This window comes from Setaria viridis, chromosome 1, assembly GCF_005286985.2.
Source record: "Setaria viridis chromosome 1, Setaria_viridis_v4.0, whole genome shotgun sequence".
NCBI classification, from domain to species: domain Eukaryota; kingdom Viridiplantae; phylum Streptophyta; class Magnoliopsida; order Poales; family Poaceae; genus Setaria; species Setaria viridis.
The window spans coordinates 28,664,455-28,688,511 of record NC_048263.2 but is presented as its reverse complement, the minus strand read 5'-3'; the positions used below and the strand labels follow the sequence as shown (position 1 = coordinate 28,688,511).

General features: G+C 41.5%; 2 protein-coding genes across 6 annotated transcripts; one reads left to right on the top strand and one right to left on the bottom strand.

The window, feature by feature from the left end:
• Positions 1-51: 51 nt before the first annotated feature.
• On the bottom strand, positions 52-14,521 carry LOC117859232 (protein PHYLLO, chloroplastic). Of its 5 annotated transcripts, XM_034742441.2 has the most exons (27): positions 14,054-14,521; positions 13,126-13,319; positions 12,925-13,042; positions 12,015-12,131; positions 11,655-11,759; positions 11,473-11,529; positions 9,319-9,387; positions 8,958-9,065; positions 8,700-8,894; positions 8,387-8,485; positions 7,458-8,024; positions 7,103-7,327; positions 6,383-6,685; positions 5,885-5,952; positions 5,532-5,690; positions 5,122-5,247; positions 4,903-5,034; positions 4,706-4,814; positions 3,819-3,971; positions 3,500-3,742; positions 3,221-3,388; positions 2,890-3,033; positions 2,340-2,801; positions 1,819-2,115; positions 1,586-1,743; positions 1,364-1,471; positions 52-1,144 (listed from the first exon to the last, which is right to left on the bottom strand). In XM_034742441.2, the coding sequence occupies exons 1-27, from the start codon at positions 14,504-14,506 to the stop codon at positions 889-891; spliced, it is 5,193 nt and encodes a 1,730-aa protein (XP_034598332.2). In that variant the 5' UTR covers positions 14,507-14,521; the 3' UTR covers positions 52-888. The 5 variants fall into 5 exon arrangements, with proteins under 5 accessions (XP_034598332.2, XP_072149785.1, XP_072149790.1 ...); XM_072293684.1 differs by having other exon boundaries at positions 1,586-2,115; XM_072293689.1 differs by lacking the exon at positions 13,126-13,319 and having other exon boundaries at positions 1,586-2,115; positions 12,925-12,995; positions 14,054-14,136.
• A 2,114-nt stretch (positions 14,522-16,635) lies between these two features.
• LOC117867114 (ASC1-like protein 1) lies at positions 16,636-20,888 on the top strand. The gene is made up of 6 exons (XM_034751461.2): positions 16,636-17,018; positions 18,822-19,051; positions 19,141-19,296; positions 19,479-19,664; positions 20,125-20,306; positions 20,470-20,888. The coding sequence occupies exons 1-6, from the start codon at positions 16,869-16,871 to the stop codon at positions 20,499-20,501; spliced, it is 936 nt and encodes a 311-aa protein (XP_034607352.1). The 5' UTR covers positions 16,636-16,868; the 3' UTR covers positions 20,502-20,888.
• The last annotated feature ends 3,169 nt before the right edge of the window (positions 20,889-24,057 follow it).

Sequence of the window (24,057 nt, the reverse complement as noted above, 5' to 3'; positions counted from 1 at the left end):
TCATGGAACCATGGACGATAGTTTTTCTCGAATGCAGTGAATGCAGGAGAGTTATACCTCAAGTAGTCAAGTTACTTCGATTACGCAAAGATCCAGTCATCTTGTACCGCCCCAGCTCAGTGAAACTTTGCCAAAAGCCACTGCCCGACAGCGGGTGTAAAATAATTATACATACAAAGGCTGCAGATGTGAACATGCTGAGAGCTGCCAGTAGGAACTAGGAAATGTAGTAGAATTCTGGCCACGTCAAGGAACACGCTGCACCGATGAACTGGATCGCACGAACCATTCGGTCCACCAGGGCCTTTTGTCTATTAATCCCAGGCTCAAACGAGGAATAGTTGCTGCAAAGACAGCCACAGGATGCTAGATAGAGGGGGTGTTTGGATACACCCCACTAAAATTTAGCACCTGTCACATCGGATGTTTGGATGCTAATTAGGAGTATTAAATATAGGCTAATTATAAAACTAATCGTACAGATGGAGTCTAATTCGCGAGACGAATCTATTAAGCCTAATTAGTCCATGATTGGACAAGTGGTGTTATAGTAACCATTTGCTAATGACGGATTAATTAGGCTTAATAGATTCATCTCGCGAATTAGTACAGGATTCTGCAATTAGTTTTATAATTAGCTCATGTTTAGTCCTCCTAATTAGCATCCGAACATCCAATGTGACACTACTAAAATTTAGCACCTAGTATCCAACCACCCCCAGAATGATAGATGCAGGCTCCAGAGAGACACAAAACCCTGGCATTTTCTGGAAGAAAAATTGACAATTTACCCAGGCAAAGTGAAATGTAGAGCGAAGAGCTCCCCCCTGCATCCGAGGACAACTCCAACAAACCTGAAGACTCATGATCTGCGCAGCTCAGATGTTATCAGTGCAGCTTCTGTAAGAACTTCCTCACGGCCCTTACCAAAGGAAGAGGGTTCTCAACATGCACAGCGTGGCCGCTATCTGGGATGATGATCACGTCACAGAGCTCGTTTCCATCCCGACCACCAGATCCACACTCAGCGTGCTGTGTTATCTCGCTGCACATTCTCTGTGAGATGTCTTTAAATTTCGTGTCCTTTTCACCTGCAACGATGAGTAGAGGCCTCTTCAAGTGTTTCAAGTCTTCCCACAGGGACCTGGTGCATTAAAACTTGCATGAGATTCTGCTTTAAAAAAACTTGCATGAGACAGAATAACATGAACAATGTCTACAAGCAAAGTACAACCGGCCATCTGCTTATCAATTGCATTATCAGTGTCTGACACGTCTACTGCTGAACAGGATGGCACATAAGTAATAACACTGTCAATTCAAACATTACTACAAACTACCGAGTACAGGAAGGTGATCTTACTTTTGTCTCCCCACACTTGAGTCTGCAAGAACCTTAGCTAGAGCTTTGATGTTCTTGTGTTTACTGCGTGTCCTCACTAAAGAATTGAACTTTGGATGCTCTCGTAGACTGGCACATAAAGGAAAAGACAGAAGAAAAGGAATCCAAATACATGTTAGGGATACAATGTATAGCTTCTCCATCTTGCATAGGAAATAATCAGTTCCCTCATCAGGCTATTACCTGGTCCACATTTTTGCTGAGTACCATGTCTCCAGAAAGCAATCGAGTCCACAGGACATCAGGAACTTAGCTCTTGATCCATCAACAGCAATACGACGTCTTCTACTTTCTTCATCTCTCAATCCAGGACTTCCTGATATGATCACAGCTCCACGAATCTGTCTTGGCATAACCAGCTTAGAATCAGCATAAGAAAGAAGTGCACAGAAAAGATAAAATACTGACAAAGTTACCTGGTGAACTTGATTTAGTGCCATATGGAGTGCAATCCTTGCACCCATTGAATAGCCAACAACAACCACCTCACCATCAGTTATTTGACCTACCAACTTTAGCAACAAATCTGCAACTGATTGAACTGTAACCAGATATTGTTCTGAATTTTCAACATGATGCTGCAGCATTTGTGACTCGCCATGACCAGGAAGATCAACAGCAATGACCCGTGCACTGGGGGAGAGAGCTTTCATCATGGGAACCCAGTCGTCACTCGTACCAAGAAATCCATGAAGTAAAAGAACAACCTTTTCCTGCAGGTACAAACCTTTTCAGTTAATGTACAAGCGGTATTCTTAAATGATACTAATAATTTCTCACCACGGATCACATGCCCAGAGGCAGCACCGCAGCAAACCCACAATTGAGGAATTCTTACACTTGTATGGTCAGTGGTCAAATGCACAGAATAAATTCATATACAGCAATATGAACAAATACACCATCTGAATTTTCAAAAGAATAGGAGAATGCTTACATTTGTATGATCACCGGCCTCTTGAAGTTTGACTATATAAGAACAATCGTCCACGTCAACTTGGATAGAATATGACCTCAGTTTTTCTTCACTATATGTCCTTTCTATCTTATTGCTGCTTATATTTAAATGGTGAAGATAACGATGGGCATCTTCTACTGAAGTTCGAATCCCGTCACCAAGTGGGGTTGCATGGATATTTAACTTTTGCTCTGATACATCTTCCCTTAACCATTTATATGTTCCAAGTCCATGAGCGGCCACCCCACATGTACCTTTGTTCTTTATTCTGGAGACTATGGAGTTTTGTTGGTCAACATAATGTGATAACTGTATATAGGATGCCAAACCTACAGAACTCTCATATGCACTACTGATGACAGCCATCTTATCATGCATCTGAGCCCATTTTGCTATATGAGCTGCATTCTCAAAACCACCAACAACACTGGGTTTAATAACCTGAGCATGGCAATTAAAGCAAGGTCAAATACATACATAGAATAAGCAACCTTCAAAACTAGCCCAAAACATTTTTCTCAGTACTCACAAGAGCAACTATTCCTGGATGCACAAATTGATGAAGCTTAGGGATTACATCTCCCTTAAGGTTGTCAATAGTCTCATCTAGTGCAACAGGCAAGCCACTCTTGTCACAGAACTTGATGAGATCATTTACAGAGCTCACTGGTTCCTGTAAAGTCAAAAAACGAAAGAAGATTCTCAAGAAAAAACAAGATAAAAACATGCCTCGTGGGAAACTGAAGGAATCCCAGCACCAACTAACAGTACTATAGCAACAAGGTGCAGCAGTAGGAAAGTTTCATGTTTTGCATATTTCAGAGTTTTTAATACAGAGCTGATGAATAGAGGTGTATTACCTCAATGTATTCCAAACGAAGGCCTTTTGCTCTTGATCCAAATTCAACTGCCTGTTCATATGTCCATTTCTGGTTTGCATCAACACGGATATTGATTTGGTACCCTACAACTTCTCTTATTTTATGAAGGACAGCTGCATCCTCAATGGGGCTTTCACGACGCCCAACCTTCCAAAGAGATTTTGAAAAGGAAAATGGTATACCTTGATTAGCAAAAAGATAGTCTATAAAAACATTAACTTCCATGTGTTACAATTATGGAACCAGTTGAATAGTTACCTTCAGTTTAACTGTGGTAAAACCTTCAGCGACCAGTTTGGCTACAGCAAGTGCTACTTCCATTGGAGTACCATTGCAGTCTACTAATGCACATATCTCTATGCTTGCAGAACTGTTCTGATCTTGTACTAAGGGGTCGGAACCAGCAAGAACTTTGGACCATCCACATTTCCGTTGTGATGCAAGTAAATTGAGAATGGCCATCTCCAATCCGCATTTAACGCTTGGGAATATTGAAGAAGGCTGAGATGAAGTAAAATCGGACAGAAGTTTAATCTGTTGAGAAGTCAGTGCTAACAAGTTTGAAAAGTTCTCTTACAGGAATCCCAAGGCTTGTCCATATCCAATTGGAGAAAGACCCTTTCAGCAAAGGAATAACATCTAGCACACAATCTTTCATCATGTGGAAAATAAACCTAAGTTGCTCTTCGACATCCAACAGATCCTCCTCATGAATTTCAATTGGTGCAACCTGTTACAAGAAATGGATCAAAACTAAACTCCTGACAATGCTCTAAGATGTATTACCGGACAAAATTAACCTATCCATTTTCTGGACTGGCAAAATCATAAATATGGTTGCTAGAAAGCATATGTAGTAACACAAACCCATTGCTAGTTGCTACCATGCAAACGCATACGAGAACTATTAGGATGAGATCTGTGCACATCAGATCCAATAAAACCTAAACCATCTTCCGTCATTTGATTGTTTGTACATTCCTTCCTGTTTTATGTGGTGTCTTTGATACATTACTCTACTTTTGAGTGCGTGTGTACTTAGACCATTTTCCTATCTCTTGATTTTTGAACATATTGGGGGTCATTTGCAAAATGTTCAAAAATGTGGTCCTGTCCAATTAAGTCTAAGTTAGTCTGAATGCCATCCATTGGCCTACCAAGGAAATTTGCACACACCTACAAATGATGATGCTGTGATACTCGATAGGTGAGTTTGGTCACTAGATGTAGTTGTTTGTGATTTTTCTGAAGAATGGTTTGACTCCGATTTTTTAGTGATGATGTGGCTCACATGTTGGCACACAATTTTTCTGTAAGAAGTGAAGGAGTCAAAGAGCACCACCAACACATCCATAATTTATAGTACTAAAGGAGACTTAAATTAGAGAATGGTAACTTAATGTTAAAAAATATGCATTATGCTAAAGAAACAGTAGAAATCGCAAAAAGTGTTATGAGACAAACCTCTCCAAATCCTGCAATGTTATCATCCACATGAAGCTTCAGAATAATTCCTTCATGAGAGAATCTGTCATCAGAAAGCCCTGAAGTACGTGGTGCAGAAAGCTGGATTCTGTTGTCAAATGATGGTTTCAAAGGCAAATTGTTGAAAATGCAGTGGTGGCAGTGCTACGTCTATTGGTAGGGATTATCACATATACCTGTACAGCATGTATTCCGCTCCGTGAATTGTATCAACAGGCATGTCATTTAACTCGCTCTTAAAATATGGAGCTCCCAGAAGATAATCCAGATACAGAGTCGTAGAATAGGCAGAGAACATATTCATAATTCTGCAGAACTAGTAGAAATATGTAAATACATGATGGAGAACACAATTATAAAAAGAATGTGAAAAGCAATTTAGTTAAGATAAGAACCTATGAAAGTTGGCATTGCTATCAATGCTATTGTCTACTTCTACCACACAATCAATCTGTTCCTCTTTGGATTTCACCAAGGCATCATGAAGCTCTGCTTTTGTTTGAACTAGAAAATGCTTTACCCTGCAACACAAGTAGTGAGAGTAATGAGAAGAACAATTCAGCACTACAACATATTCCATTCTGTACATAATGGACTCCATAACCAACAATCCCATCACCTTTCAGAATCAATAATTTACTTTTATATATTGGCTTCAGGGGTAAATAATGGTAAATGTTAACTTTGAAAGCAGAGGTAGAAACTAATATGCAACTCCAAACATAAATGACAAAAATGTCAGCATAATGTCACTACAACAATATGGGACACGTAAAGAGAACAACTGGATACCAATTGATGTTACCTGTGTGCAGCACAGAGGTTGGAAATTGATATGTCATGCGATGTGTAGAAGAATTTCTTCAAAATTTGTGGTGAAGTATTTTCCGCAATTGGTAGAAAGCTGAAGATTGCACCACCATGATTGTTAACAACGATTATCGTCATAGGTTTCCTCGGTGCCCTTCAATAATGTCAACAACATTATCTCTAATGAATATACAGTTCAACGTCATGACAACACAGGAGCAGCTTGGGTAAATAGAGTATTGATAACTTTCACGACTTTCACTAAGTTAACCTAATACGAATTGCGCATGCCTCTGAGATCGATCAAGGGTCAGTATACAGGTGTAGAGAAAAGTTCAAACTTCAAACCTTTGGTTGAGAAGTGCCAATCCATTTGTGTCATGAAGAAAGGACATGTCGCCAACCACACAGAATACCTGACAATATACAGAGTCAAAGTTGTGAGATCAGTGTGTCTTTTCCGTTTATGTTTTTGTTTGCTTTTACTTATGTGTTGTACTTGTCCGCTTGGACTTTTTTTTGCTCCTTAATACAATGATGAACAGTTCTCCTGCGCGTTCGAGGAAAAAAAGGTCAAAGTTCTGCCAAAAGCCTAAAAATGTATTCTCCATTCCTCATGAAAGATTAAGTACACATGTATTGGTAAGCGTGCCTTTTTCGAGAAGAAGCATGTCTTCAATTAAGTCGAATGGTATTATATGTTTATACTAGTATAAGACTTATTTTAAGTCTGACTTACATCAGAAATAGAAAATGTACAAGAACATGTTCACTTAATTCCTATCATACTAGTATGATAGGAATACTTTCTCTAGAGCATGCAGCTTAACTGAATAAACAACTTACATGCTTGTTTGATCCAACCGCAAATCCAATTGCTGTGCTGAGCAAACCATCAATGCCACTTGCTCCTCTGTTCCCAGCCACTGTTGTGCCAACAAAGTCTGGAAAATGATGCATTATCATGCTATTTCCATTTGTAGTGTAATCAGTCCAACCCTTGCCAAACATGTCTAAGTCTCGGATGACCATGCTGTTCCCAACAAATATGATAGCATCACCATAAAGTGACTCCCCAATTACTTGAGCAACATATGGTTCTGTAAGTGAGCATTTCGAATGTATCTGAAACATTATCTCCTGAGAAACCTGGAGTTAGCAACAGTTGTCAGAACAAAACTCACTTGATAGCAGAAGGGGCAAGAGATTTTGTCAGTTATTTTCAGGGAGGGAGATCTATAACAAATCTCTGCTCAATATAAATAGAGCTTTCTCTAAAGTTAAGCTTCCAGGGCACAAATACATTAGCTACAACTACAACAGGTAATTTACTTCTTTTTGCAGAAATAAAATGCCCAGTTATGTAATATTAGCTAAAATGTACATGCCAAAAACTGTTGGTGCTACTTTGAAGTTTCAATAAGAGTTGAACCCTTCTATCCATTATAATAGGTATATGAGTGCAAGCTTGGTGGACTAATGACATGAAACAAATGGCTAAAGTTCCGAAAGAAATAATTATATACTATATATGAAGAACTCTAGCTACCATGTTGCAGCTCATACCACTGAATTAACAACCATCAAAATATCTGTCCATCTGCTTGTCTTCCTTGGAAAATTACAATGACACAAACTAGCAGCAAATTCCACTACACTAGCTTGTATTCTGTGGGTGACAACATGTGAAGGATCATGACGGCATGGATGCCTGTCAATCAAAATGTAGGAAGATGGGAAGCAAGTCTCGAGAAACATTCCCACTCGTTTGCTAGTAATACGGCTGCCAATCTGCCAATCAAACAGTACCAGTTAAAATAATTATGATATAATAAATATACTGCATAAATACATAATAATAATGAAATAAAGAAATAGGGAACAGTCCAAATTAGAATCAATGAGTTCTGAGGAGAAAAACCTGAACAACAACATCTGGGCTTATCCAGTTTTTAGCAGAATCAGACAATAGAATTTGATCGATGTAGTCTATAAATAAAATGCTCTTATCAAGCCCTGGGACCAAATTTACTGCTTTCCGCAATCGCAGTCCAGACAGAATATCAGTAGCAATTGGCCAGGAAAGGTGCCTAGCTAGTAAAGCCACGGCCCACATGTCATCATCTGTATGAAGAGCACCAACTAATAGAAGCCCTTGATCCGCCTTCTCTACAATCTCCAGAATCTCCATTACTGAACTAGAATAATTCCCGAATGCAGAAACTGTTTTCATTATTAGGTATCTGGTATATGGTTCACTATTTAAAAACCACTTATCCAAACCTCTCAAACAGTCAATATTCCAATCTCGATTAGTGTAATCTAGTGGTTCTCTAAAACCACAGTTTATATGCACTGGGCCTTGTGGAGCTTGCATTGCATAGTAGGCTGCTGAATCAAGTGTAGTGAGAACCATTCTTGCATGAATTTGGTCAGTAGGTGGAGGGAGATTAAAAAAATATCTTACAAAGGTACCAAAATGATTGACCTGAAAATGAAAATGAAAACAGTTGAGATGGGCCGCTGCAAGATCCAATGAAGAACAAAGGATAGAACTTGGTAAATGAGTTTGCAAGGCAACGCAGTGGGCTCAAAGAGAAATAAACCAAGTGCCAGAACTGCAATCTGCAAGTTCATGTATTGGTGTTTATTATGTGGAGGTATAATAGATCTTAAGGCTCACTTGGTATATAAAACACATTCCCATGATAATATTGTTAAGAAAACAGCATACCAATCTTTATGCGCACACAAGAAAGGCAATTCATTCTAGATTAATGTACCAAACTATGCAGAATAGGAAATGTCCTAAAAAATTTTGTATTTTAGAATGTATGCAATAACCAGTACCTGATTGATGGCTTGGTTAGCTCCAGCATCATGCAACTCAGGAGGACGATCAGCTGTGAGTAATATAATTGGTATGAAATCTTCACTTGCCTCGACCACCTACATGTGGCACAGTGAAACTTGATTAACAGTCCAGACTCCAGACAATGTTTGCTTTGATTTATTTTATGCCTTCGTAAAGCTATACAGAAGCACTACAATATGCAAACTTGTTGGATATGATAAAGAAAAATGAGGTGTATATATGAAGGCTCGCAATAATACTGGAACAAGGAAAAGGGGTGTTTTCAATAAAGAGAAATCTGCCACTCACTGAAGGAAGAAGATTTGATACAGCGGTTCCTGATGATGTGATTACTACTGCTGGTTTTCGAGAACCTCTCCCATAGCCAAGAGCATGAAATCCAAGTGACCGCTCATCGTAACATGATATGCATGTTGTCAAAGGATGGCATGTAGCAGAAAGTGCAAGTGCGGATGATCTTGAACCTGGAGCTATACAGAAGTACTAAAACAAAGTGGATCAGAAGCATTCTAGAAATGCTAAAGGCAATAAGTTGGTTAAGCTTACCGTGAAACCAAGCCTAACACATTCTTCAACTATAAGGGATGCCCATACCAAATTTATGTTAGAGGAGCCCTTGATGAAAGATTCTGTCTTGTGTTGCAAGCATAAGTCCTATAAATGACACAAGATAATATTAGATGTGTTTATAGAGCGATTAACTTGCTTGATCTTTCTTAATCTAAACATCAAATTATTTTTGCACTGCAATTTTAACATATACCTTTTATGTGTAGTTTTATCCATTTGTTTTCCTGAATTGGTAAGTGTTGTAGATCATAGAAAAGCAAATTATCTGAAGGTTCTAGTTATTAATAATATAAATTGTTGGCCATATGCAGCTATAGATACTTAGGTAGAATCATACCATGTTTGAACAAAAGAAGAACTGTGGTGAAAATCTAACAAAAGACTGGTCAGAAGTCAGAAACTTCTCCTGCAAAAGAATAAGTGCCAGAGGTGATCAGGGATATAATTCACAGTACTCTTAACCATGAAATAAACTATCGACCTTCAGAAAGAAAGTAAATTAACATGAAAATGTTTCTCCGTCCCTCAATTTTGAAGTTAGGTCCATTTTAACCATGAATTTTTCAGCTCCTAACTGCCAGGTGGCACTAACATGTTAGTCATCCACACCTGTTTACTGACTCAAGGATTTAAGGGATTTGACGGACCTTTTTAAGAAAGGTTTACTTTCGAACTGCAACAAAATTTAGGGACCAAAAGAAAACTTCACTCATTCTCCGAATCAATGTGGTAAAATTATAAGATGTGTTTTCCATCATGATACAGAGTTACAGACAAACTATCTATTAATAAAATGCCTTGATAATTCAGTTACCACACAAGTTGGCAATGGAACTAATTCTCTCTTCTGGTCGGATAGATGGTTACATGGGTGTTCTCTGTCTGTTTTAGCTCCAGCAGTGGTCTCTTGTGTCTCACAGAGGTGTATGTCTAGCAGGACAGTTGCACAAGCTCTTGATAACAGAACTTGGGTAAGGGACATACAAGGAAGCCTCTCTTTGGAAGGGCTGGTCCAATATCTTCAAATCTGGGATTTAATAGAGGATTTCACCTTGGTCCAGGACACTGATAAACATATATGGAGACATGAGAGGAATGGAGTTTTTTCCTCCAAATCCACTTACAGGGCCTTTTTCAATGGTGCCATAACCTTTGAGCCTTGGCGCAGGCTCTGGAAATCTTGGGCTCCTCCTAAGTGCCAAATGTTTTTATGGCTGACTATTAGGAACAAGTGCTGGACTGCAGACAGGTTAGCAAAGAGAGGACTCCCACACCCTGATCAGTGTGTTTTGTGTGATCAAGAGGAAGAGATGGTGCAGCACATTCTTACCAACTGTGTTTTTGCTCGTCAATGGTGGTATAATCTGCTAGCTCCTCTTGGCCTAGAGAGTATAGTACCAAGAAGGAATGAAAAGAGCTTTGCTGATTGGTGGGGGAAATCATATAAAAAAGTAGGGAAAGCTCAAAGAAAAGGATTTAATAGCACGGTTATACTAGGAGCTTGGACGCTATGGAACCACAGAAACAAGTGAGTTTTTGACGGGGCAGCCCCTTCTTTGCAAGCAGCACATCAGTTCTTTAAAGAAGAGTTGAGGCTTTGGGGCCTTGCCGGTGCTAAAAAAATCCAGGATTTATTTCAGGGTCAAGGGGATGGTCAAGTGAGAGTTTCTTAGTTTAGATCTGTGGGGTGTTGCAGCAGCCTTATTTCCTCCTTTGTGAGGAAATGACACTGCTTTGTACGGGGATCTTTCCCCTTCTTTCTCTCTTAGGGTGCGTTTGGCAGAGCTCCCAGAGCTGATTCTCTGCTGATTCCAGCAGGAGCTCTGCCAAACAGTTTTTCAGAGAGAAGTGATTCTCTGCTGATTCTGTGAAGTGATTCTCTAAAATGAACTAAGAGGCTGGGAGCTGAAAAAAATAGCTTCTCCTGATTCTGTAGAGTGATTCTCCATCTTAATTTTAAGAGTTTATGCTAGAGAATCAAAGAGAATCACTTTCAGCCACAAAATCACTTCTCTCAGAGAATCAGCTCTCATAGAGAATAAGAATCAGATGGAGCTTTACCAAAGAGACCCTTAATAAAAAGATACGCAGCTCTCCTGCATGTTCGATAAATTTTTTTTTAATAAAATGCTTCTATTTCTTTTTATAGGGAGTGTAGGACTTAAAAAGATCAAACTCCATAAATTTTGACTAGCAGTTAGTCAAATTACGTGCATGGTTAGTGTATGAAAGTTATATCAATAGATTTGTATTTCACAATTTTTTTAATATGACATTGATTTTGTCGAACAATGATAAACTGTAAGAGAAATTGATGATCAAAGTACAATCCTAAAGACTTACCCATATCCTAGTATGCCTTATAAAAAGAAACAGAAGCAGTATCTTTTGTAAGAAGCATGAGATTCGTAAAGGCGAAAACAAAAAAATCATTCACAAACAAAGAGCAAGGTATAATGCTCAAGTAAACTTACTGAGGTTAAGGGAATACCTTTAGCACATCAGCTTTGGCATCTATTGTGGCGAGCAGTTCTGCATCCAAATACACCTGGTAAGGTGGATCCAACAAAGTTGGAATTAATAACAAGTGTCGATGGGCAATAGCACCCCAAGGAGTTTCCATACTTTGAATCAGTAGCACATACTATGCACAATCCAAGGAAGAAATATTACCAGCTGAGGATTCCCAGTCTCTGACAAATGTGCATCTCCAGAAATGTAACTCGGTACCAGACCTTTGTGACAAATGTTGTCTGAAGAATCATAGCTATTTTGTATCTGTTTAAGGTGGTAAAACATAAAATATTAAAATTCAATAAATAAGCAACTATATTTATTGAGATGACTGAAAACAGTCGAAGGTCTACAAAGTAAATAAGCCTTTTTTATGTAGTGGTACAGAAGCGTAATAAATCATACAAAGTGAAGTTAAGAAACAGACAGTAGATAAGTGTGCAATAAGGCAAGCCAAACCGCAAATTATTTAGCAAGAAGTTGAAAAAAACTGAAGAATTGTTATCTAGTTCCGCATACCTGATCAAAGCAAGATTCAAATAAAGAAACAGCATCCTTGAATGTATGAGAAACAGAGTCATCCCAAACCATGGTTGATGATAGTATGGAACAACTATCAAACTCGCTCAATTCAACCTGTAAGATATATGTTACTGAGAACTACAAATGCTAGAAATTCTAATAATTACATGATGCCTGCAAAGATTAGCTGAAACAATTGTGAGTGGGTATAGATTGCAACATGGCTGGTTTGCAGAAATGAAATTGGGAAAAAAACACTATTCAACAATTTTCCTCGTAGCTCAAAAGAGTTGATTTCCACTTTGCAGTCTTTTTGGTAGCATTGCTTTTACATGAGTAATACTCAAATGGATATTCAGGTGTAAATTCTACAACGAGAAAATTGTAAGTTGTGTGGTGTCATGGCCATAATACTCACCCAGGCATTTCCATTCACCAGCTTGCTGAGGGGACCAAATTAAGCTCACTAAGTTGAACACTTGGTCCACTGGGCAAAGCTGGTCAGGGAACATTGCATTCATTTGAAAAATGGCTCAGCTACAACTTTCAGTATTTTTAATTTTACATAAAATAAGTTCAGTACTGTCGATACTGGTGCAATTGCACTATTACTGCATGTAAGAACTAAGTGTATGCTGCTTGAACAAGGAATCATCTTGCAATTAACAACTACTTTGAGGACCACTAAAAACTAACACTGTGGAGCTAAGTGTTTCAGCTTTGTGTCAATGTGACCATGCGAACCATCAAGATCAAGTTAAGTAAAAAATACAGATATTACACAAAACTTTGAGACTGTAAGATTCCCTCTATCTGAATATAGAATGACTTCCACATTGAGTTTATATTGCATAAAGGTTGATAAAAACACTCCTGAGGGATGCCATAGAAAAGTGAAGGTTATTACCTGAGGGATGAAGAAGTAATATGAGCCAAGTTTCTCCTCTATGGACGACAATTCCTCGTCATATTTCATGCCTACAAATCCATAAGCCCTTATCAAGTGTGAATCAGAAGAAATATATCTGCAAGGAAACAATAAGCCCTAATCGTGTTAGGATGTGTGCGTGCATGAGAGGCAGAGAGGGGGAGGGAGGGGGGACCTCACCTCAATACTAAATCAAATCCATGTTTTCCTAGGTAGGAACCGTGCAAGCAAATTGCAGACCCAATGCCACAGGTTTCAAGTTGAAATGATGGACAAGAGGTTAGCTTCCTCGATAAATAAAACTGAGGAAACAATGATGATCCCCTAAACTGAGAGCACCACTTAAGCGCCTTTGTACTGGGTGGAACAAGTACCTGCACCATTGCATGTTGGTTAATCATCTTCCAGTGTTGCTTGGACTTCAAGAGATGGACAAATTCATGCCAAGACTAGTTACGCAAGTGATTCCTCTAGTAGTTCTATAGCATCCTATAGCTCAATGCATGTAAGCTTCAGAATGCCAGCCTAAAGTCTACAAATTTATATGTTGCACATTGCCATGCCAAGAGCCAACAATGCTCTGACTGCACAAAATTTGAGTAAATAGTCATCTAAAGAATCTAGGGTGAAGTCTCGTTGGACTCTAAGGGTAAATGGAGCGCAAGTTTGGGAGCAAATCCAAAGGCTGCATTTACCATAAGTCTATTACACCAACTGAGATACCGAATCTATAATTGAAGTTCATCGCATTTAAACTTATATAATACTAATAGCATCCATGGTAAATAATGATTGATCCAGCAATAACAAATTGGGAGGGAGATGCTTATGCATGCTAACAATTGTATGCGGATGAATTGACCAGCAGAGAGTGATCTAAGCCCTAGTTTGGTCCCAAACTTAATTCTACATCACTTATACCGCGTCAATCAAATTTCGCCTGCAGTGAAAGGAACGAAACAAGGATAACAGCATCGTAACTACAAAGCGAGCCCCCAAAATTCTGCAAATGCTTCCCACACCCAAACGCCATCAGTCATTACCAAACCAGCCAACAATCTCCTTTTGACAACGTCACGAAAAGGCTGCGATGATTCCCGAAGCTTACCTCGAACCTGATCACGCCGCTCCTGGCGCCAGCAGGCGGGCTGGCCTTGACCTCAGCTGCAGCCCGCCGCAGCGCGTCGAGACCGTCACCGACAGTGAGCGCAGGGGGAAGCCTCCTCGTGAACGATACATCCACAGGGAGGTCTAGGTCGCCGGTCTCTGCCACCTTATCCACGTCGATCACGATGCCCGCGCGCCGCCCGGCCATGGCGTCCGTGCGGAGGCGACAGAGGGGGCGGAGACCACAGCGGAGGCGGCTGGTGGTGGAGCGGTAGCGGCGGCAAGGGAACTGGAAGGGAAAAGAGAGGATGGGGCAGACGCCGGGGAGTAGAGGGAGGCGGGGATGGGGCGAGACGGCGAGCATGCCGGCGGTGGGCAGGAGGCGGAAGAGGCGAAAGCGGAGTGGTGGTGGAAGTGGACGTTTGGGTTTAAGTCGGAAGGGGATAAGGTTCATGGGCCCAACTGAGTCATCCGCGCGTGTGGGCTCTCCACGGGCTGAATGGGCTTGGTGGGTAGAGTGTGGGCTGAAAGGACCCTCACTATTATATCTTGGGGCGGTCCATACTGTTTTCACGGCCCATCATATGAGCTACGTATAAATACGAAGCAGTTTATTTGTGGGGCTTTGCTTGTCCAAAGAAGTAAGTTGTTGAGTGGCTTTCAGCTCGACCAAAAAGCATGTGCATGGCCTATCTCCATAGTTTGGCAAGGCATTGCTGCTATTCGTGTGGATTTTTCTGGTCCGTGTCTGTCGAAAAGTTAGAAGACTTGAAATTTTCAACATGGAGCAAGCTTTAGGGAGGAGCTTGGAGATGATGGGGCTGCAGGTTGTACTCTTCGACTTCGTGCTGAACACGGATAGTCGTACGTCAAACGCGCGTGCACTCACCTGCCCTTTCATGACTTTTCGCTGCAACTGCAAGCAGCACGAGATTAGATTGTAGAGAATATTCACCCAGAACAGTCGATTGTATAGAATATTCACCCAGAACAGTCGATGAGTCAAACGCGGACTCGGGAGTTTCCCCATCCCCCGCTGTCTCGGAATGGTGGTGGTGCAGACGCGCACGCGCGGCGGCGCGGGGCGCCGGGCTGATGAGCGGCGAGGAACAATCGTCGCGTCGTGCCCCCTGGATCTCCCTGACCTCCACCAAACGTCGTTCCTGATTGCTCCTGCTGCGGGACACTTTGATCTTTTTTTTCTCGGATGACGGCACGCATGCATGTGCAGAGCTTGATTTGGTCTGATCCGTGCTTCGCTTGCATGTAGTACCGTCATGCCAGTCATTTTGCGTTGCACGCCGTGGGCGCCGCCGCGGTCCCCAGATGATCCCAGCACTCGACCGTCGAGTGAATTCGCGGTGGGGTCCCGTCATTTCATCTGTGTCTCTTTGAGGACTCGAGAGTACTACTGGTAACATGCCCCAAAAATCTCAGACCTGTTCGCTCCTCATTTGACGAATTGCATGAAAATTCCTACTTTTCACCTAGCCGCTCCCCCTCTAGTCAATAAAGGTGCGTTTGGTTGGGAGACAATGTAGAACGGGACGGTCCCGTTCCAGTTTTCGGGATGGGATGATTCCATTTCTTGTTTGGTTGAATGGGATGGGTCCGTCCTAATTTTTTGTTTGGTTGGGGAGATCGCTATAGACGGGACGAGCACCGTTTTCTTCTTCTGTTAACACCGTTCGTGGGGCCCACCTGTCATACTAACAGGTATCTTCTTCCTCCACCGGCCGGCTGCGGTGGAGCTCGCGCCCGCCAGCCCTGCTCGCCCGCCGGCCGCGCGAACCCGCGCCGGCCCCTCCGCGCCCGCCGGCCGTGCTCGCCCGCGCCGGCTCCTCCGCCGGCGGCTCCACCCCGCCCAACCTCGCCCCCTCCACCGGTGCGGACGGACGACGCGTGACGGGGGCGAAGTGGGATGCCCCGTCCGCTCGTTTTGGTGGGATGGGGGCATCCCGCATCTGAAGGGTATATTCCCTCGTAGGGATGTTCCCGTCCCACCTGTCTTCAAACCAAACACGGGACGAAGTGGGATCGTCCCGTCCCGTCCCACTTCGTCCCTCAAACCAAACGCACCCTAAGAAACCTCAATCCAATTCCTATATACCTTTGACCGTCGCCACCTGACAATTTCTAGCTAGAGATGAGAAGGCATAAAATCACTCGAGAGTGATGGCTCAACTATATTGATAAAGGGAATAAAACAAACGAAAACTACTTAGTTACGGTAGAATTGTACACGAATATCTTGGGATAGACTTCGAACAAGTAGCATCATCCACCATTCTTAACTTGAAATCCTTCCTCTTTGATAAGCTAATCAGGACGGACGGTACGGATTTGGGAGCGATTGCTAGCACGACTACTCTCCCCCTCTGTAACAGCGTACGATTACAAAAAAAGAAAAGCTAGGCAAAACCATTTGTATTCGGCTATCCGCGTTGATGTCGGCCACCTCGCTACGGTTCCCAAGGCCTTGGAATTTTCCGTACCGTATCTCCGCCAACGAAGCCCACCAGCATAAAAAGGCCGGACACGAGAAAAAAACAAAACGAAAACACGGGGGGAGAAAGTGAAAAAAACTCGCTTGTTTGTTTTTTCCTTTTCACAGAAGTAAACACGGAGGCGACCGCGGCCACACAGCGCGAGACGAGTCCCCCCAGCCGGCGGCTCCCCCCAGAGGCCATTCCTGCCCGTAGCCGCCGCGGAATCGGGCCCAACCGCGTCGATCCTTCTGTGCTAGCAGCCGCCGCCGCCACGGGACTCTCCAGAGGCGGCCTCCGATTCGGCCGGGGCCGGGGGGAAGCGGGGACATGGGGCTCGGGGCAGCGGCGGGGCGGCTCCTCGCGGAGGTGGACTGGGAGCGCGAGTCCTACCCGGCGTACGACGACTTCCTCGCGCTCCCGGCCTTCGTCCTCTTCTTCCCCACCGTCCGCTTCTTCCTCGACCGCTTCGTCTTCGAGGTGCGCCCAGCCCTTGCCGTCTTTCTTTCTTCTTGTTTCTCCGCGGTTGTTTCGTCAGTCAAGGTTTCATGACTCTGGCGCTTAAGAGTTGCTGCCGAAAAATTCGCCTGAACTCTTGCTGGGTTCCCCAACTCTAATAACAGCTTGTACAATTGCCTTGGCTAAAACTATCTGCCTTGTGTGCAACAACAAGGAGCTATTTTTAGCGATCTAATCATCTTGGGTGCAACAACAAGGTGCTATTTTTAGTGATCTAATCATCATTTGCGCGTGTCTGGGCTAATTTGACACGTGGAAAGCGCTTGGTTCAGTAATCGAGTCTTTCCGGGCTCAAATGATTAGCTCTTTGGAAGATCTAAATCATATCAATTCTTTGCTCGCATAGCATTTTCTCTCTCTCCGACTCCTATATTGTCTAAATTGTTTGGTTCGTTACTTAGATATCCCAATCTATTGGAGTTGGCCACTGAAATATATGCCTAGCGTAGCCGTTTAAGCTTTGCTCCTTTGTAATTGGTGGTCCCTAAGTCCAGAACTAGGCCAATGCTACTGCTATGCAGCTTCTGCATAGGTGGTGACGAATTTAATGGAGGTGCCTGCTTTCGTTACATTGGTTCTTCATAAGGAGGGAGTAGCATGGTTGGTTGGTTTGCAGCCGTGAGCAGGTTTCCTGAAGAAATTGTGGTTCATATGTCGGTATGTTGGCAGCTGTTGTGGAATGGCCTTTCAAGACTAGAGTCGTGGTATTCGCCTGCAATTGGCAACAGGCCCCACAGATACTATTTCTAGGGTCAATTGCTCTTTTAGTATCGTACATTTTATAGCTAGTGTGGTATTCAAAACTAAGTGCAGTTACTCGGTTGATTCATGAGTATGGATACTTGTATAGATAGAAGGTCTTATGTTCAATAGCAGTTTCTGGCATAAGAGAAACCTTTTTTATGAGCCAGGTGAGGATCTTGAGCTAGCAAAATGGAGTATAAATCCATTGTTAATATTCGAAGTTCCAGCTGTGGAGTGTGAGAGCAGTTTGCTTCACCCTCTCAATATTCTGGGGCCAGAAATTTTGCTGAGCTTTGATGCTCTCTCTGTCAAAATGCATTTTGGTTTCCTGTGTTAAGTTTATATGGTGATTTGCAATTAGGGTGTTATTCAAATTTGTGTTGCTAGCCATATGTCTGAACGTTCTGATCTGGAAAGTAATTGTAACCAGTCGGCAGTTGCATTTTGGGCACGAAAAATGCAGACTTCTTCCGTTTAATTTGATGGACCTACATGCTTCACAGCAGAATAGATTATGTATATTTATAAAGATTGCTTACTTGAAGGTTAGTTGAGACTATGGACTAAGTTGAACTAGATGAAAGATTGAAACTTTTCTTTTTACAAAAGAATATTATTATATAGAAAGAAATGGACAATAACTGGGTATTCTAGCAACGGAGTTTTGGCACGCATACATTTCTATCATTTGTGTTATCTTTAAACTTGAAACATTTTTCATTTACCTGCTGAGATCATTTTCATCAGCACTTATCGAATTTAACCATTGTTGGGTTTGGATTTGCTTATGCCTCTGAAATATGTTGTTCATAAAGGGTTGCATTATCAGGTCATACGGCATCGGCATCCTTCTGAATAGAATTTCATGCTTCTATAGTCTGGTGTTCCAATGGTTTCTCTTTTGATTTCCAATGATTTCTCTTTTGATTCACCTTGTCCCTTTTTTTCACACCTTTGATATTCCTTCCGATGTTTCAATTAATCTCCAAACTTCTTTGCTTTCCTATGTAAATGTTTCAGAGGGTTGCAAGGAGGCTTATACTTGGGCAGGGACATCAGAGAACTAGTAATGAAACAGAAGAAACAAGGAAGAAGATAAGAAAATTCAAGGAATCGGCTTGGAAATGTGTCTATTTCCTATCTGGGGAGCTTTTAGCTCTGTCAGTCACATATAATGAGCCTTGGTTCACCAATACCAGATATTTTTGGGTAGGACCTGGAGAACAGGTTTGGCCTGATCAGAAGATAAAGTAATTGATCCTTCCACTGTACCTTCTGATACAAATTCTTTTTGGTTCTCAGGCTAGTCTAAATCTAATGGTTTTGCCGTTGCTCTCAGATTGAAACTTAAGGCGGTTTACATGTATGCTGCTGGATTCTACACATATTCCATATTTGCACTTATTTTTTGGGAAACAAGGCGTTCAGACTTTGGCGTGTCAATGTCGCATCATGTTGCTACTGTTGTTCTGATTGTTCTATCTTATGTGTTCAGGTATGTTCTTATCTTGGATAACTGCTACTTTTGTTGTTTCATGAATTTGGAACATAGTTCTATCAATATTGGAGGAACTCTTAGTCATCATTGCTGATTTGTTAATTTCTTTCTTTTTTCACTCCTTTCATAATTCATATACAATCTGTTTTAATTCAAACTTCTTTTCCTTGGTCAACCAGATTTGCTCGAGTTGGCTCTATAGTATTGGCAATTCATGATGCAAGTGACGTTTTCCTGGAAGTAGGGAAGATGTCCAAGTACAGCCATTGTGATTGGCTTGCCAACATTTCGTTTCTGCTTTTTGTTGTTTCATGGATTCTTCTCCGCCTCACATATTTTCCATTCTGGATTCTGAGAAGTACAAGGTAAATTGTTGTGTTCTGTATCAGGAGTCTATCAGACTCTTATTGCCAGGAAAAATCACTAAAGTGTTAGAAGAAAATAAGTTTTGTTTGCATATATAGATGTGAAACCACGTGCCAGTTTCTTATTGTTTTGTACCCAACTTTATTGTGAAAAATTTGACAGTGACTTCCTCTAGTCTAAAGAACAAGCCTTCGTTTAGTCTTACAGCTAGCATCTTATACCTTGAAGAAACTTACTCCTTAGTTTGTTATTTAGCACTGGTAATAATTAGAGATTTCACACCTCTGTCCACGTTGCTAATCATATGATTTAGTGCCCAAAATATATAATACTAAACTATTATAGCAAACATGTTAAATTCTGAGAAGCTACGTTATGGTTTTGGTAATTTAGAAGCAAGCTGACTGGCTGTTTTTTGGATTTTTTTACACATTATTTGACTAAATCCATTTATTTCAGCTATGAGGTCTTGTTGACTTTGGATAAAAAGAAGCACAATTTTGACGGTCCTATATACTACTATGTGTTCAATTCCCTTCTATTTTCACTACTTGTCCTCCACATATATTGGTGGGTTTTAATATATCGGATGCTTGTGAGACAAATAAGGACGAGAAATGTTGGAGATGATGTTCGATCTGGTAAGCACTGACCTACAGGAAGTTTTAGTATGCTATCTTGTAAATGCTGCGTGAATCAGTTTGATTTGCTTATGTGAAGAAGTTGTACTTCTAGCTAGCTTCTTCCAACTTGTGTTGAGGTTAAAATTTGCTATAATGTTACTATACCTTGCTTTCCACACAGACTCTGAAGAAGAAGATGAGCACGAAGATTGATCAGCACAACCATCAGCAATTCAGCATCTGGATTTGCTTACTGCAACGTAGCTAGAAGCATCGACTCCAATGCCCCCAGCTTCCGCATTCTTTTCATGGATTCCAAGATGTGTGCAGATTATGGGAGGGAGGACGACCATTGTTCCTCACGGGATTCATCAAAGCCGAGCTACGATTTGTTTTGCCCCGGCTGCCCATTCGTGTTGTACCATGTATGCATGACACATTGCACTTCAGTGCACAGAAATAGCTAAATATCGAAGACAACATTCTTTTGGGTGTAAACTCTGTAGAGAGATGATGTTAAGCGTTACGCTGTAGCCGTAGCACCAATGTGTGACATTCCAGAAAAATGACTGGTTGTAAACTAAAGCCTTTCTGTCGACAGACCATGTACTCCATCCTGTGGTATGCCAGAGGTGGCCTCTGTTCGGAATTTCGCAGTCGGTAGCGCTGGTGATGAGCCCTCGTGCGTGCTCGGCCGCAGCCTGCACCTTGCACCTTGGCACGACATCAAGGGTGATACAGTAATGATGAACTGTGGACAAAGGCCGGTACTCTCTCCCAGTATCCGGTTTTAAATATCTCTAATTCTAAATATTTAGCTGAATATCTCTAATTTTAAAGTTTAGGACAAACTGATTAGTTGGAGTAGTTTTTTTTAGACTGGATTAGTTGGAGTACATGATGACCTGGTGTTCATGGCAAAAGGCCGGAACTCAGAAAAATGATACTACGTTTTGCGGTACTGTTCGGGGAAGCAAAGCACAGGAGCTGAGTAACCTTTTTGCGTTAGCCGTGTTACGCATCCAAAAGGAGAAGTTTTCAGCATGGAAAAGCTGTGTCAAGGTGTCCAGGCCACAAATATAATGCCCTCCACGAGGGGCCGGCCGGGCATTCGGCCGGTCACGCCGACACCTACTGCTAGCCCGAAGCCCCAAACCTTCTTCCCCGCGGCTTGTTTGATAGAAAAGTATTCCTGTGGAACGAAAATGATTAAGTCTAGAATGAACTAACTTCCCGTCCAAACCCTCGTATTTCACTCCAATTCACTACTATAAAAAAAACCCTCCTATGGAAGAGCTTAGCGAGCAAAAAAGATGCCATGCATTCGTGATCTGGATGCGCACTGCACGTGTCAGCAACTCGCCGTGGCCCTGCCATTTTCAAGTAAAAAGAAGGAAGCCCGCTTTAATTAGCGTCGGCTTTCTGACGCTTCTTTCTGGGTTCTATGTGCAGTGCAGTGCAGCTGAGGTGAGATCGAGCCTGGGATCGGAGACAACCATGCATGAGCATGATTACATTATTCAGCAGCTCATCACCCGTTCTATCCACGGATAGAAAAGCGAGAAGCACACGAGAGGGGGAGAGAGACATCAAGACATCCTCCGGGTGCCTCTGCTGCGTGCATGGCGGAGAGGCACGACGCGTCGCTTTCGCTTTCCTGCCTCTGCCGTGTGACGTATAGATGCTAGATGCCTGTGCACGCAGACGCCGCAGTGCAGGCTGCAGCTTTGGTGGCCTCCGAGGCGCGCCACATGCCGCCCGCCCCCCTGGCTTTATTCGCTGCTAGGGCTGCTGCTGCTGCTGCTTTCACAAGTCCTGCGCCCTTGCAGCAGGTTCCTTCCTTCAATCCTTTCCTCCCGATCCTAGGTCCAATTCGCATACAGCCATGCAGGGGTACGTGAAACAGCAGACGGATGCGTGGAAACGCTTGCCCTTAGACCGGCAATAGCATAATTTGCCACACTACAAAGAGTTGCTCTCAGAACAACTTTATTTTACAATGATAAAGGCTAGCAGGGTAGATGGTCCACATGTACTCCCTCCGGTCACAGATAAACTATGTTTTTAGATTGTGTGAGGTAAGTCTATCCAAACTATGATTGTATTATATTATCGCAAGTACGTTACTCCCTCGTTCTCAAACATAATGACATTTAGAACAAGCAAAGCTAACTAGTTTGTCTTAAACATCATGATTTAGAGAACGAATGTAGTAACTTTCATGTATTGACTTTTGATATCTGAAAATTATACGAGTTATATGCGAGTATGTTTGTACCGAAAAAAATGTTTTCATATATAATAGTATACTTTTGCCGTATATGTGTTATGAATATCTTATTAGTAGCCATAGTTATTTTGAGACCGTAACGAAAAATTAATTATTATGACTAGAGAGCCATGATACATGGATCGGAGCCGCTATAGCAAGCTAGCTAGCACGGAAATGAAAAGGAGAATACACAGGAACCATAACTTTTTGTATTCTTCGTACAAAACATATACATATGACGAATTTTTAAAAAAATTACAGGATTTTTACATAAAACACACAATGATAACAGAGTTTAATGTATATACTCATCTGTGTTTTGAAGACCCAAAGGCTACACTTCCCTAAACGCAAATATTTGTCGACAGAGTGACATGGGCATCTAACGATATCAAGGTATATCAAGAAAACAAAAGGCTGGGACATCTGTCCTCTTGTCGATATATGTTTAATTTAAGGAGAACAATGGCATCTTCCATCATTTTCATCGTCTCTCTGCTCCTTGATTGAACGGTTGTGGAGAAGAAAACTTAGTTAGTTCGTATCTTTAATCTTATTCTTACTTGACCTAACAAATATATGAAACAGCAGATATATTTCTATCCATTTCCCACATATTTTTCGCCTTTTCGAAGATAAATAAGAGAATAAACAAGATATATATACTGTATTAATTCTACTCTCAGGATATTGTGATGAATAACCATCACACTAACCACTACAACCATTTGCCCACGTGAATCCTTAATCCATATACATCTAATACAAGCTATTTACTTTTATAGATAATGGAATAGAAGAAAAATTCTAGCCTCTACACATGCATGGTATGCAAACGACTGTTCCATTGTCACAAGCAAGTTTCAGATTTGCTAAACAGCAGTTAGTACACAACATCATGAAACAATAATGCTATACTGAAAATCCCCTGCGAGCCGATTTTTTTTATATTTTAATGGTGGCTAGGCTCTTAGTTTGTAGCATTGGACATCAAAGATGCATGTATATATCTAATGATCAGGGAAAAGTAACAAATTTAAGACGATTCGATCTAAAGCACTACAAATTCTTGAAAAAGAAAGCTTTTAACGGATGTGTGCTTAAAATGTTATACTGAAAATAAAAATTCGAGGCACTAAAAAAATATTTCCAAAGGGCTTCAATGATTGAGAATTCAATGGGTTTGGTTATTTGGCCATATTTACATGGACGTTGAAGGATGCCTAAAAATGAAGCTATGGAGCTAATTAATGTTGGTAGCTAGCTAGATCGATACATGTACTAATTAAGAACACAGATATATGAATTTTCAGACCTAGAATTGAATTCAGGAGCTAGCATATAGTATTTGCAATTTATCACATGTATAGTTACGGAAAGCTTGCCCTCTGCTAGGTTTCTTTAATTATTGTGCAAAGGTAAATTAAAGATGACAGTTCCAAGCGAAGTACAAAATGCAATCGTCAAGCAATAATAGTGTTGGCGTTAGATACCTCT